The sequence below is a fragment of the Apaloderma vittatum genome, unplaced genomic scaffold, assembly GCF_000703405.1.
Source record: "Apaloderma vittatum isolate BGI_N311 unplaced genomic scaffold, ASM70340v1 scaffold2608, whole genome shotgun sequence".
In the NCBI taxonomy this organism is placed as follows: Eukaryota; Metazoa; Chordata; class Aves; order Trogoniformes; family Trogonidae; genus Apaloderma; species Apaloderma vittatum.
Window position 1 is genome coordinate 16,643 of NW_009731053.1, and position 14,196 is coordinate 30,838.

The following is a 14,196-nucleotide window of genomic DNA, read 5'->3' on the forward strand; positions in this document are numbered from 1 at the left end:
GCTCAGGAGTACCTGTAGGTGCGGTCACAGCAGAGCAAGCACTTCTTCTGCCTAATCCAGAATTGGCCAGGTAAGTCCCCTCTCTCCTGAAACACCTTTATACTTGAAAACGACCAAACCAGACAAAACTCCAATTCTGTAACTGTATGCCCATCCTTTCTAAAAAAACTCACCGCTTCTCTTGTGCTTTTCACCGATCGCTATTTCTCCATCCAGCGCCCAAAGTCTCACTACACATTTCCAAGAGTGCATGCAGAACATCTGGTGGCTGGCTAAGGCAATACACATTCGGAAATAAAAAGAAAACAGTTGCAAGCGCACTTTAAGCCTGTACATTTAAAGCTGAAGGCCTCGAAAAGAATATAATAGAGCGGGGAGGGGAGAGGAGGAGGGGCAGAGAGATGGAAAGAGCCGGTTTGTTGAACACATGCTTACTAAAGCTAAAACATCAATGAAACGATACCATGGGGGATATACATAACATCAGTCAGTTCAGGGATCTTATGGCACCTGTGGTTTATAAACAGCTTTAGCAACGAGTATTTCAAAACATAGTTCACAGTTTTAAGAAGATCTGTGCTGATTTAAAAACTAGATTCTATATCATTTGAATGTCACCTTTTGTATATGATATCTATTTGGAAAAAAAATATTTACACTAACTTCTATGGCTGATTTTTTAGATTATTTTGAAAGAAACATCCTAAGTTACACATTAGCCCTAAATTAGAGAGGTTTTTATTAATATTATTAATTATATTATTATTTTAGTACATTTTGTATAAGTCAATTTAAAGACTTGCAAACAAATTGCAAATATAGTCTGGTACTTTGTTTTTTGGGCTACTAGATATATACACTCAGGAGTATAATCATTTAGTGTTAAATGCATAAATGCAGCTTTTTGTTTCTTCTGTGGAAAAAAAATGTACAGTGTATAGTAAACCAATCTACTAAAATTTCAAAGTATTCAGAAATCAAATTTCTATCTATAAACAGTATCGTCATTGTAAACTGAACAGGTTCAATATCATGTGCAAAGGGTTTTACGTGAGTTATTAATACCGCCATCCTTTGTAACAGCAGTACATATGTCAGTCAGTTTTCTTCACCGGTAATGAGCCATGTTACAGAAGATGTAGCTAATATAAGTTAGCTTTAAACAGAAGTCTTTTTGTCAAAAACACACATCTACAAACTACAACTCTTGGAACAAAAGTACTGTGCTACAGTCCTCAGAACTTAGTTATGTGATTTTTTTGTCAAGAGACGCTGCACCTCTTGGTTCCACTCTTCTGTGAAATCTGCAGCCGAGTTTTCTTCATCGTCTGTCCGAAAGCAGCTCTCCTCATCGTCAGTTCTTACGTAGCTTTCGTTGTCTGTCTGACTGCAGCTTGCCTGTTGAGAAATGTTTAGGGAAGGTTTTTAAAAGGCGTGCTGGTTTAAGATGCTGCCCCCACACAGGCAGTGCAAGTAAAGCCTCTCCTGGCTGCTTTATTAAGAGAAAAAAGGAGAAGCTGGCCAATTCTGGTGGTTAATCCCTGAAAAAGTTAAGAAGTGAAACAGCCGTGGGTATTTGAGCTGTAAATGGAAACTCACAGGGCACTTAGGAAGTTGGAAACTCTTCTTACCACAGGTGATGGGCTAACTGGGTCTGCACCTGGCACAGATTTGCAGATGTTCCCCTTTTTCCCTTCCATTTTACCCTTCCAGGCTGCTCTATTGGTAGTGAAACTATGGATTGTTCCCCTTGTGCACAGTGCTCAGCCACCTAGTCCAGAGTCATTCACCATCAGGAGTTTCCCCCCTCACATGCAGAGGTCTCACCCTTAATTTACACGGTAAGGTGTATTTCCCTATGTCTAGACCAAAATGCAGTCGCTTCAAAGGGTGATTCTGGGCGCTCGTAAATAGCCTGATCTGCCAGTGCACCAATTTCTCCTTGGTGCTCTTCTGTATCCTGAAGCATCAAAAAGTATCCTAAATTCCTGTACCGGAGGAATCAAAATTTTAGCTGGTCATGGAAAATCGCCTGAGAGACAACTGCTACTCGTTCTCAGAACTATGCTGGGCTCTACAGTCAGGTAATACTGCAAACTTCTGCTTTTGGCACATTTATCATAAAGGCACTGTTTACACACTTGACCTTTCAGAGTTAAGGAGCTCATCCTTTTTCTCTTGAAATACTTCAGATAGAAAACCAATTCGCACTGCATGAGATCTGATAATAACAGCATAAAAGACAAAACCCTACTGACATGAATTCTTCTCTACTCATTTCAGGCATAAAGCTTGTCTACAAGGTAAGAGATGAAATACAAATTACTTCAGCAAAAAACAGTTAAATTAAAACTGATGAATGAAGAAAGGTCAGCTAGCTTAGCTTGCTTCTTCTCCTTCCTGACACCATTTGACTGTATTAATTATTCAAGCACAAATGCTTCCATCCAATTCCTTAATATATAAGCACCCCAAATGGTGTGATGATCTTAATTTAGTATCTCCTTGTGTCAAGCAGTCACAAAACATCTGACATTAACATTTTGTTGATAAATGGAAAGGAAACTGCAAGGCTAATGAGAGGTTCATAAAAAATTTCTGAGGTACATTTCAAACAAGTATTTTTAAAAAATCAGACATGCATCTGCACTGCTTAAGTTTGCAAACTAATTTGGAAATCTTAATAAAGGATCACCTTGCTCTTCACAATTCAGCCAAAAAATGCAAATGAAAGGCACGGAAGAGGTCAGATCTCAACTGCCTGGGACTGACTTCTATTGAATCAGTTTCAGGCTTATATAAATCTAGGTACATCTCATATTTCTTGATGGTATTATAAAACTTGAGAGCAAAATAAGAGTGGCTTGAGAAAGACTGTATGCATTAAGATGCATTGGTAGTAATCCTAAGCCTTTGGGTTTACTTCAAATTTTCTGGATAAATCATTTTGTTCTGGTGGAGGGTAGAGAGGGTCGTTCTAAATTCTCTCAAGGCTTCTCTCAGTTCCGCAGCCAGCAATGGAATAGAGAGATTTTCATACAAGAAATAACAAGTACTAATGAACCTCAGAGCTCTACGTTCATTGCAGCATTCTGGAAATGCCAGAATTAATTCCAAGTTAAGACTCATACATTTTGTCACATTATAAAACTGTTTCTTGACCTTTTTTTGTTAACTTAATCCACAGGTTCTTTTCTGTTACTTATCATTCAGCAGTTTTCAAAAACCATCCGTATCAACTGTGTAATTTTAGAATAAAATTCACACAACTAAAGCTGCTTCTTCCCAGTTAACTCAGCCACAGATCTTTTACAGCTTTTTTATGCCTAGGTGCTAAGAAGAGGAGGACTTAAGGACAAAAATAAAGGGGAAAACCAAAATATAGCAAATATAGCTGAGTGAATGTAGCAGACATTTTAATAATTACTGTGTTGTCGGCCTGCTGTTATTTTCAAATGGAATGGTCCACATGATGCTGGTTTTTAAGTACTTGTTCAGTAAAAAAACAAACATAAAAAGAGACGCTGGATGTGCTAATAGGGCACGACTTACGGATGTCAACAGCTCATCCAGTGCCTGTATCCCACTTCACCATGGCATCACTGACTGAAGAGGACAAGGCTGAAAAAGCTGGGCTTGCTGAGGCAGGGACAGAGGTGGTAAGGGAGGAGTGGTTAGCAGCTGTTGGAGGGCTCATTACAGAATCACAGAATTGTTGAGGTTGGAAAAGACCTCTGAGATCATCAAGTCCAGCCTATAACACGGACAACAAAGCCAAAATCCTCTTGGCTGTGCTGAAGCATGCAAAAAGGACTAATCTCATTTTGGAAGGTTCAGGTAGGACATTAGAAAAAAAATAAAAACCAGGTACTAGGGGGTGGCCAGAGTGGTGGTGAAATTTCTGTGTGTGGAGGTTTTAAAGCCTTTCCTAGAGAAAGCCATGGTTGACATGGTCTTGTGGTGGAGCTAGACCTGTGTCAGGTGGGAGACTGCACCAAATGACCTCCCGAGGGTCCAGTCTACCAACACACCTCCACCTCTGTGACCTCCTGAGCTCCTGGCATGAAGTCCATGCGAGAAATGAAGCGCAGTGCGGGAGCTTTAAATGCAGCCGGTCAGCTATGACCAGCAGTGTGCGGGGGCTCTACAGCTGAAGAGAGGCCAGGGCACAGCAGGGAAATGTGACCTGAGGCAGTGGCCACAGCAAATCTGAAACCTGCACATCCATGAAATGCATGCCAGAAGCCTGACCTGGACCCTGGGCTACGGATCCTGAGTCCCATTGCTCCCAAACAGTAAGTGACCCGAGCCACATTGCAAAGGGCTGAAAATGTCAATGGCCAGTGAAAAGCAGGACTAGCTGTGAAATCCTATTTCCTTCCTAGAGAAAAAAAAAACCACAACAAATTCAGGGCAATCAGATTGTGTCTTCACAGCACTTAATTGAATCGTCTGTGCCCTTTGGCTTAACCAGCAGACCTCCTCTCAGTGGCACGCTGGGTGGACTGGACTGACCACACCATCTCCCTTGGCCCAAGGGTTTTATCACCTGACATTCGAAAATATTCCTCACCTGTGCTGGTAAACATGACAACAGAGATTGGAGAAAAAGGGAAATATGAGAAAAACATTGAAGTGTTACTCAGTAAGAATGCTGTCCTGGCAAAAGAGTCTAGTTGAATAAATAATACTTTTTTAACAATGCATTCATATCAAAAAGTTGAGGGAATTTTGGGGTTTTGTGTTTCAAAAATTTCCACCTGCTTCAATACAAACCATTCAGTCACTTCTGCAATGGAAAAATGTCACCCAGAGCCACCCAAAGCCCCACATCCCCCAGCAACTTATGTGATAAGATTTCGAGTGAGTGAAAGGGTTTAGAATGGGAATGGAACTGAGCTTTAACTGAAATTATTATTTTTTTTTTATGTTACGGAAAATGTGATCATGGATAAAAAATAGAGAATGTAACTTCTAATAAAGACTCCTTTTCTGTAGACCCCCTTGGTGGATGCTTTGGAACTGATTTTTATTAGCTTTTCACACCACTCTTTCTGTCATAATAACGCATATAAAAGAATTAAAGACGACCAACTAAAACGGTGCTATGTCAATACAAAGAAAACATTGCTTTAGAAAATCTAGGTCTCGTAGGAACATCTCCACTGCACAGGTTGACATCTCTTCACTGAAAATGTCAACTTTTTAACCACTTTCAGAGATGGAGGCTTTCTGCTCCCACTGGCCATCCTTGGCAAAAAAACAACTGCTATCAGGGGAATAAAGGCAAAATAACATTCAAGCTGCAAATTCACCTAATTTTGAGGTCTGCCTATAGCCTGCTGAAAACAAGCTCAAATTCACTGTTACTCTATTAAAAATAAAACAAGTGGTATTAAAGTACATTTGACATAGAAAGTTAACTGAAAACATTATTAAATTATGTTTTATATATTACAGGAACCACTCGGTCTCTTGGGAATTTGTTATACTAGATGTTATTTCAAAACCAGTTCTAGAGAATTTTACATAGCGATTTAAAAAATGCAAATAGAAAGCAAAAAGCCTTAATCAAATGACATCAACACCACTTGTCCATGACTGATGGATGAGGAAATGAACAAAACTCTGGGGGTGGCCATCAGTGGCAATATCAATTCTAAGAAGCTATGCTAAACTGATTCTATTTTCCCCCACCTTTTTTTAAATAAGCACAAATGTAATACTGTTGTGAGAGAAGAAAGTATGTTGGCTTTTTACCTCACATGGCCATTGAGGCAATATAATACTGACTGTATTTGTATCACCATCGACTGATTAATATTTTCTTACAAGCAAGTCTCGATGCAATTGCTAAGCTTCCAACAAGAATCCAACATAACAGAAAAAGCACCCGAGACATTGTGACTGGTATGAACAACTTTGGATTTCATTTTCCAAGGTTATAAAATATTAGTACCAAATAAAATGCACAAGGTACTTTCATCTTCCACATTCCCAAAAGAGTGAATCTTGAGAAGACTAAGTCACATTTATTTTGTGCAGATGTATTTATCACACTGTACCGTAACACAGAGTTTGTTCTTATGGATACAGGTGAAGTGCCAAGTTCACTGATTTTTCTTGCTAATTTCTATAGGGTCAGGCTTTTGCAACTGGTCGGAATGTTTGGTAATGGCTGAATTGCTCCCCTGTGAACCAAAAAGAGTTTCACTACAGAATTAACCAGAGCAGTGCTTCAAAAAATTCTTTTTTTCACAGGGCTTCAAAAGGTTTCAAAAGCACCCGGGAGATGAGATAGCTGCTCAGTCTCAGATCTCTGCTAATTTGAGATGGGATATATATTTTCAAGAAAGCAGGGCTGTGTGGCAGTCTGCGTTTCCCCAGTTCACTGCTAGCTCTGCTTTCGAACAAAAAAGGAAACCTTAAATGGGATTGCCTGAGCTTCGTAATTCTAATGAAAAGGATTTTTTTTCCACTTAATATTGCAGATGGTTTGTCTGAACGCTACTGCGCTTTAATATCATAATAATTTGTAATTGTAATTAAATACAGTTATATGTATCATTTCCACCATCCACATGGTTATACACCATATATTGTTGTTCAAAGATCTATTTTCCTTTTCCAGTGATCTGATTTATAACTGACAACTGCTACAAAATAGAAGAAGAAAACTTATATTTCTGGCTGTCAATGTTCAGGAAACCCTACACAGCTCACATTTTTAACAAGCCTACCGAGAAAATGAATGTGACCTAAGGGGCAATGGTAAGAGAGTTTTTATGAGCAGTTATTTGGTGTTTATAGTACTCTTGGTATTGCCATTTATTTGCTTTTCACATCTATTTATTGTGCTTTAGCTGCCAGAGACACCGAGACAGATGCTTCAGAAATACCTAACACTGAAGACTGGCAGCTGCTTTCACAAGGTCCACACTTTGACATCCAAACTCTTCTGTCATCAGAAACTGCAAACTCCTTGAATCGGGGTAAAATTTTGCCACCAAAATTACCGTATAAATAAGGACATCTAGCATAAGACATGGCATACAAAATCTAGCAACGTGAACTCCTGCTAAAGCTGGCACAGGCTAGTTCACTGGTTTTGCTTCTATGAACACGACTCTGCTCCCAACCTGAAGTGCCCATTTGATGACTGACCTTTGGCTGCCTTTAGCTCTGGCTGTGATGCAGAGACTCAGTTTGCAGCCCAAAGCCAGTCACCTGTTTTCATTTCTCCTCCTTTTCTGGCCTTGTTACCCCACAGTAGGATGGACACCACTTTCTCACTGCCATCCTCATAGCAGGGCACAGCACTCTCCGAGCAAGTCGGCAGCTTCAGATGAGGCAAGAAGGAAATGTGTGGTCTCCCAGCTCCTGGGCAAATGTTCAGAATAACAGGCTACTGCATAAAAATAGCCACTGTCTGCATTCCTGAAGAAAAACACAATTGCTGAACTTGGCATTAAACTCAGTGCTGCAACTGAGAGGTTGGCACGTGTAAGGAACATGACCTGAATATGGTCCAGCAGGGAATTTACAGACCTTCTTACCTTATCTCTGCATTGCCAGGCTCTAGCTAGTAGCCGAGTACCTTGCACTTTGGATTGGGGCATTTTAAACTTCCACAGCACTCTTGAGGACATCTCTGAGGTTAATCAGATGCCTTCTCTAATGTTTGCCTAATTCCTGTTCCACACACTAGAGTAGATGTTCCATTCTCACTAGAAATTATTTATTTTGGTTATCCTAGGAAGACTAAAGCATTGTAAGGGACTGAACTCTGGTCTCCTGAAACATTCTCTGATTCTTCATCTTCTGGATGAGGTTTCTCTATACTGGCTAATACACTTGTCTTCATCCCCAGAGATGAAAAATCCACATTCTCACTCCTAAGATCAACAAAGGAAGAAGATAAAAAGTGTGGTGGCTTAACAGGAATGCTCAGGACTAGGACCACATTTCAAAAATCAGAAATGATTCAGAGATACTCCGAGGCATCCTAATGTGGGTTAAAGAAGAAACAAACAGCACTGTCACATACACTCAGGCAGCACAGGGTGCACTGCAACTGAAATACACATTACGAGGATTAATTCCAAATGTTCTTCTAAATTGTAATGGTACTTACTTGAGAGGAGAGAGAGAAGGGTATTGCACTCAACTTTGCAAACTGACCTGTAGATAACAAAGGATAGAAAACAAGAAGATGACAAAATAAACCAGTGAGCAGCCAGGCAGTGTATTATTTTGAAGAAAGCCATGCACAAGCCTAGAAATAAAGGGAACAATTATGGACTCAGAAAATAAACCCAATGAAAAGTGTCTTATACCACACATCCAGCAAAAGACTGTAACAAGAACACAACTGGTAGCACACATGGGAGGATAAGCACTGTTAGCATTTACACTTGTGCACTAAATATGTTTTTTTCTGGTGCAGATACTTGTTATTTACAACATGCTTTAAAAAAGAGAGAGAGAAAAAAGCCTCCTTTGAGGTTCCGTGTCCCAGATTTACTTGTGTGTCATGGGTTTTCTGTTCATACTTTAATACTAATTTAGAGTTAGCTTGAAAATCTTGTTGGAGACAAGGTGACACAAAATAACAAGAGTGGGTTTTGACCAATCACCTTCCACGCTACACTCTATCTACATGTTTTTCTAAACGTGTTGCTCTTACATGAAGTGAGACATTTAATAATAGAAAAACAGTTACCATATTGTTACCGAGGTTACCATTCTGTAACTTTAGTAGGAGTTCCTCCTTGCAGAATTTTTCAGGTGACAATTGCATTAAGATAGCTACAGCCACCAGCTTTTTTTGGCTGTCCAGATAAATGCAATGTATGTGTGAATACAAATAATAAAACAGCCTGTAATAAAATCCAGTGGTTTGATATAAAATGAGAATAGTTGACTTGGCCACTGCTCCTTAGACAGAAATTTGCCAATTTTCCTCTGGTTTTGCAAGTAGAAAGTTGTGTCTTCAGACACTACTCAGTGATACTAGTAGAGAAAGGAACAGAATAGCAAAATTCCACAAATTAACTGCGAAGTGCAGAGAACAAGCCAAAGCACATTTCTCAGGATCAATACATCGGACTATCCAGCCAACTCCTAATTATTCTAGTAGTCTCTCCTAACTTAATACTTTTCCTTGCTTCCTTTAAACCTGTTCCCTAATTGAAAGGGCATCAGCCATCCTGGGAAGGACTTTTCACACGTTGCATGCTCTGGGTCTGTCGTTATCAGCTAAAAATAGTTTCTACTTACAAGTCACTACTGTCAAATCTTTGCCTGATACGAACTGACAATCTCACAGACAGTAAAGTACATCATGAAATTTCTTTTTGGAAAAATGCTATTACATAGAACCTGTCTAGGATTCACTGTTCCTTCAGTGAATACATTGTTTGAAAGAAAAAAGCCTTTTTCTTTTTTTTCTTCCCCCAGTGGAAATAAATTGTGTAAAACAATGGGGAAAAAAGTTCACCTGGGTGTAGTCTTGGCTAACCTAAATCCAAAAGGAGTTTATTCCGACACTGATAGGGAGAAGATATCCTCCCCTTCTTCCAGGAATGTTGTTGGGCGACACTGGAAAAAGCTCTGTTTTGACTGAAGCAAAAGTAACACCCAGTTCTACTGACTGACATGTGTAAGTTCTACTGCACAATGAATGCCCTTATTTTGCAGTGCATATACATTATCAATTTGGTGCAGGTACAAAATCCCATTATAGTTTGTGAACCTCATGTAACACTGTTGCCTTATATTGCACTTCCATAGTGTAATCAAAGTACAATCAAATTGGCCTATTTTTCTTTCTGGAGAAAATAAATTTTTTACCAGCAATAACAACATTTATTGTATGATGCTTGACAACTGTCACCACTGAGGTACTCCTTCTTTATAACCGACAACGACTTGCAATTACATCAGCAGTTGCTGATCATCTGTTCAGAAGTTTAAAGGCTGTCATTTTTGCCATTTCCTATCTTGGATAAAAAATAGTGACGAAACCCCCTCATGTCACCCACTGTTGCCTTAGTAGATAGCCTATAACAATTCTCCTCCTGCTGCTATGTCCTTAAGAACTTTGCAATTAATTGACTTTTGTTAGGCTAGCATGGGCATGTAGCAGACTTAGGTAACCAACACCACCAACAAAAAAGCTTACAACAACCTCAAAGTTATCTGTAATTTTGATATGCGTCAATGAACTTTTACAAGACTAATTTATCCTAGCAGCTTTACAAAAAAGAAGACCAAATGAGCAGCCATTCTTCATTAAATCAAGAGCCTGTCAGCCCCAGATTCTTGTCTCCAAAGTGACTGGCAGTGGTGGACACTAGAGAAAATGTACCAGAACAAAAGGCTAGATTTTGAGAGCTTCCAGCAATCAGCAGTTTAAAGAATTCCTGTCCAGAAGGTGCTTTTGAACCTCACTTCCATGCACCTGATCTCTCAGTACTTTAATCCTTTTTTTTCTCCTACTTACACTTCTACTCTCTAATTTCTAGTGGTGAGTTCCAAATTTTAATTGATCACCACATGGGAAAAGAGTTATTTTTGCTTGCTTCAGCTCTACTCCCAAATAACTGAGTGTGCCCTCCTACTGACATCACTACCAGCATTCTAAGAAATAGTTAATTTTACATTAGGTTAATCCAAGTAAGAATAAGTTAGAAACTGACGACAGCTCATTATACCAGGTAGAAGTGGAGACCATTACACAGACAAGACAGGACATCTACAAAATTTCATCTCCCTCTGGCAAATTTACTTTACCCAGTATCTTAAACAAATGCCCTTTGGAAACTTCCTCAGGGGGTGTTTAATGACAAATCTCCAGGCTTCTCTATACTAGAAGCTTGTTGAACATTTGGTCCTCTGGGATACAGTTAATTTCAGACCCTTTCCTCCCCTTCCAGATTCTAACAATAGCACACAGACTGCACCTGAACTTCACTTCACATTGGAGTAAACATTATGAACATCTTCCACTACCGGAGAAAAAAACCCATTGAAATATAGGAGGAAGTCAGCTTGACACCAGCAACTGGCCTCTCTGATGAGGTGTAGATGACTTGGTAGGCACTGGCAGAGAACAAGCTCAGAGGCAATTCCCTCCCATCTGATGCCCTGGTAGAGCTTAAGGACTACTGTTGTGCGCCTTGGGCAGTGTGGTCTTCCTGGATATGCACAAAGGCTGGATGCATGCAGGTCTGTAGAAGAGAGCAATAACAGTTTTTGGAATGTGGCTGCTTTAGTAACTGGAAAGAGATCATGCTCCATGGTCCAGGACAGGCTAAAAAGGACACTGGCTGGCTATGGCACATTACTGATTCTCATTTATGGAAGATATATGGGCACCTAGTGTTCTTCTCCCACCTGGTATGCCTCATCCTGCAGCTTCTGCTTCAGGTACTCTTCCATTTTCAGTTCGTTCTCCAGCTGGCGGACAGAGTCATTTTCATAATTTTCATCATCTGCTCTGACATAGGGGTCTCCATCTTCTGTAACCCTAAAGAAAATTATTAATAAATAGCCTCCTGAGATGAGTGACATTCAGAGTCAATAAAACTTCCCCTTATTGTAAGCTATGAGGACAGCAGAATAATTTTGCTTCAACCACATGCTCTACTGGTTATTATTTTCCTGGCAGAGGAAAACATTTCTGCTATTGCCACTCTCCAGTGATCTGATATTGATGAAGTATACCAAAGGGCATATTTTGCTGAAGGCATTTTTGGGATATAGCCCTACGGAAACACATAACAAACGTTCTAAATGACTTGATACAAAGAAGTTGACATGAACCTGTTGGAGCAGGTCCAGAGGAGGGCCACAAAAATGATCAGAGGACTGGACACCTTGCCTGTGAGGAAAGGCTGAGATAGTTGGGGTTGTTCAGCCTGGAGAAGGCTGTGGGAAGGCCTTATTGTGGCATTTTAATACTTAAAGAAGGCCCACAAGAAAGACAGGGACAAACTTTTTTGCAGGGACTGTTGCGACAGGACAAGGGGTAATGGTTTTAAACCAAGAGCGTAGATTTAGACTTGATACAGGAAGAAATTTGTTACGATGGGGGTGGTGAAACACTGGAACAGGTTGCCCAGAGAGATGATAGAAGCCTCATCCCTGAAAACATTCAAGATCAGGTTGTATAGAACTCTAAGCAACCTCATCTAGTTAAAGATGTCGCTGCTTACGGTATGGGGATTGGACTAAATGTCCTTTAAAGGTCCCCAAAACATTCTATAATTCTATAAAACTAACTGGAAAGATACCTATTGTCTTTGATAGGAAGATTCAGGTTCTAAAAAAGAACCCATTTGCTAATCAATTGAGTTGGTCAACAAAAAAAATGTTCTGTCTTTTCCATTTAAAAATGCCTCTTTATCCAGTGGGCTCCAACAGATCCCTCATTCTGGATAAGCAGGGAACAAGACAACAGGGCATAGCAGGGAGCACGGCTATCCCACAGCCGCCGTTCTGCCCAAGTGTACCAGACTGGATGTGAGAGCTCACCCCTGAGGGCATCCAAACTTCTGGCCTTTATTGTTTACAGAGATCACTACTGTCTAACCATCAAGCTGTCCTCACTCGGCTTTAGGCATTTTTTTTTGGCAATGAGATAGGTGAGAGGGAAAGAAAATATTACATATTGCATATTGCTTTCAGTAGAAAAAGAATGAGATTAAAGAGGTGAATCGAGCAGGTACCCACATGTCACTGCGGATGGAGCCGGTGGCAGCGGCGCTGTGGATGTACCCTGGCTTGCGGGCATGGATCTGTGCGAGAAAAGCCTTCTCAGATGTTGGAGATGGAACAAGGTCATCAAAATGAGTCCGTCCAAATTCAGAATCCACGTTGCTTTCTGTCTCACTGCCCACTTCTGTGAAGCAAAAAGCGACACATGGTTCAATTTAACTTTCACAAGAGTAAGTATACTTGCCTATTTCTCTAAGCTTTTCTCTGCCTTTCCAACTTAGAATGCCACATCGTCATAGTGAATAACAGTATATTATTTTACATACATCTGCAGAGCTAATAGTTTTCTTCTTGTGGTGGGACAGAACAGTGATGCTTTTGCTTATTAGGTAGGTTGAGAATATGTATGAAAATACTACAGACTGCATTTAACAACAGATCATACATTTTCTATAGGGAATGAAATTTCTGAAGAGCAAAATAGCACTCCATGTGGAATCAGAAACAAACCTCAAAGTTTTCACTGCATCCAGCTGCACCTCTATGGCTATGGCTTTCACTGTATTCCTGAAGCTGATATTTAGGGGTTTTTCTTCTACAAGCATAAAAAACTTTGAAGATACCTCACCCTGCTTTTTTGTTGGCTTATATTTTGCTGCCTCCCACTCTTTCAAATATACGTGAAATGTCAATGCGATGATTATCCACTCTGGTTAGCCTCACTCACCAGAATTTAGTTCTTTTACCAAAGAAGACATGGTGTTGGTGATTGAATCTGCTGCCACCAGCAAATCATTTCTTAGGTTTCGTCTTGCACCTGAAGGACGAGACAAACAAAACACAGTGTTACTATTCTTCACAAGACATATGTTTTCCTGTTGAAAGTGGTTTTAACCCTGTTAAAAGCTGCCATTGTGATAATTCAGGGTATCAAAGTCCTTATGAGGAACACGCGCAGAACTGTTCTCTGCCGAATGGCTTCATTTACTTATGCTGTATGCAAGAGCAGAAGCCTACTCTCATGCTTCATTTAATCACAATGCCAGATATGGGGAGATTATTCATTGCCATCAAGCTTGCATTTGTGTGGTGACACCAGCAGACCAGGCCTGGAAGATTAAATCCAGCGTGAACTCATTTACAATGTCTGTGGGGGAAGAGGGAAGAAAAGAAGTGTTTTCTCTGGGTTCCCACAGCTCTGTTTAATGACACCATTATTGCCACGTATTTCCCAGATAATTATGGCAAATGTTGAAGAAACATACTTGACCTCATCGAGACTGATACAGATTTTTCTTCTCCGCTCCCTCTCAGTGTCACCTGTAGTTTAAGGACTTCTTCTATATTACATAATTTCCATAATTTCCTTTCCTTTTTTTTTTTCCTTGTATTTTAAAGGAAGAACTATTGCCTCTCCAAACAGCCCCACGCTGCTTTTAAACTCCTAATAATGCAACTAGAAGTGCTTTCCTGCTG

At 40.0% G+C, this 14,196-nt stretch overlaps 1 protein-coding gene across 1 annotated transcript in view; it reads right to left on the minus strand.

Moving 5' to 3' along the window:
• Positions 1–875: 875 nt before the first annotated feature.
• The window catches only part of DTNA (dystrobrevin, alpha), a 59,779-nt gene continuing 46,458 nt past the window's right edge, over positions 876–14,196 (minus strand). Inside the window, exons 15-18 of the mRNA XM_009875027.1 lie at positions 13,448–13,537; positions 12,736–12,904; positions 11,398–11,530; positions 876–1,398 (exon numbers count right to left, since the gene is read on the minus strand). Of these exons, the coding sequence (XP_009873329.1) occupies positions 1,243–1,398; positions 11,398–11,530; positions 12,736–12,904; positions 13,448–13,537 (548 nt within the window). The 3' untranslated portion in view covers positions 876–1,242. The remainder of the gene's footprint in view (positions 1,399–11,397; positions 11,531–12,735; positions 12,905–13,447; positions 13,538–14,196) is intronic.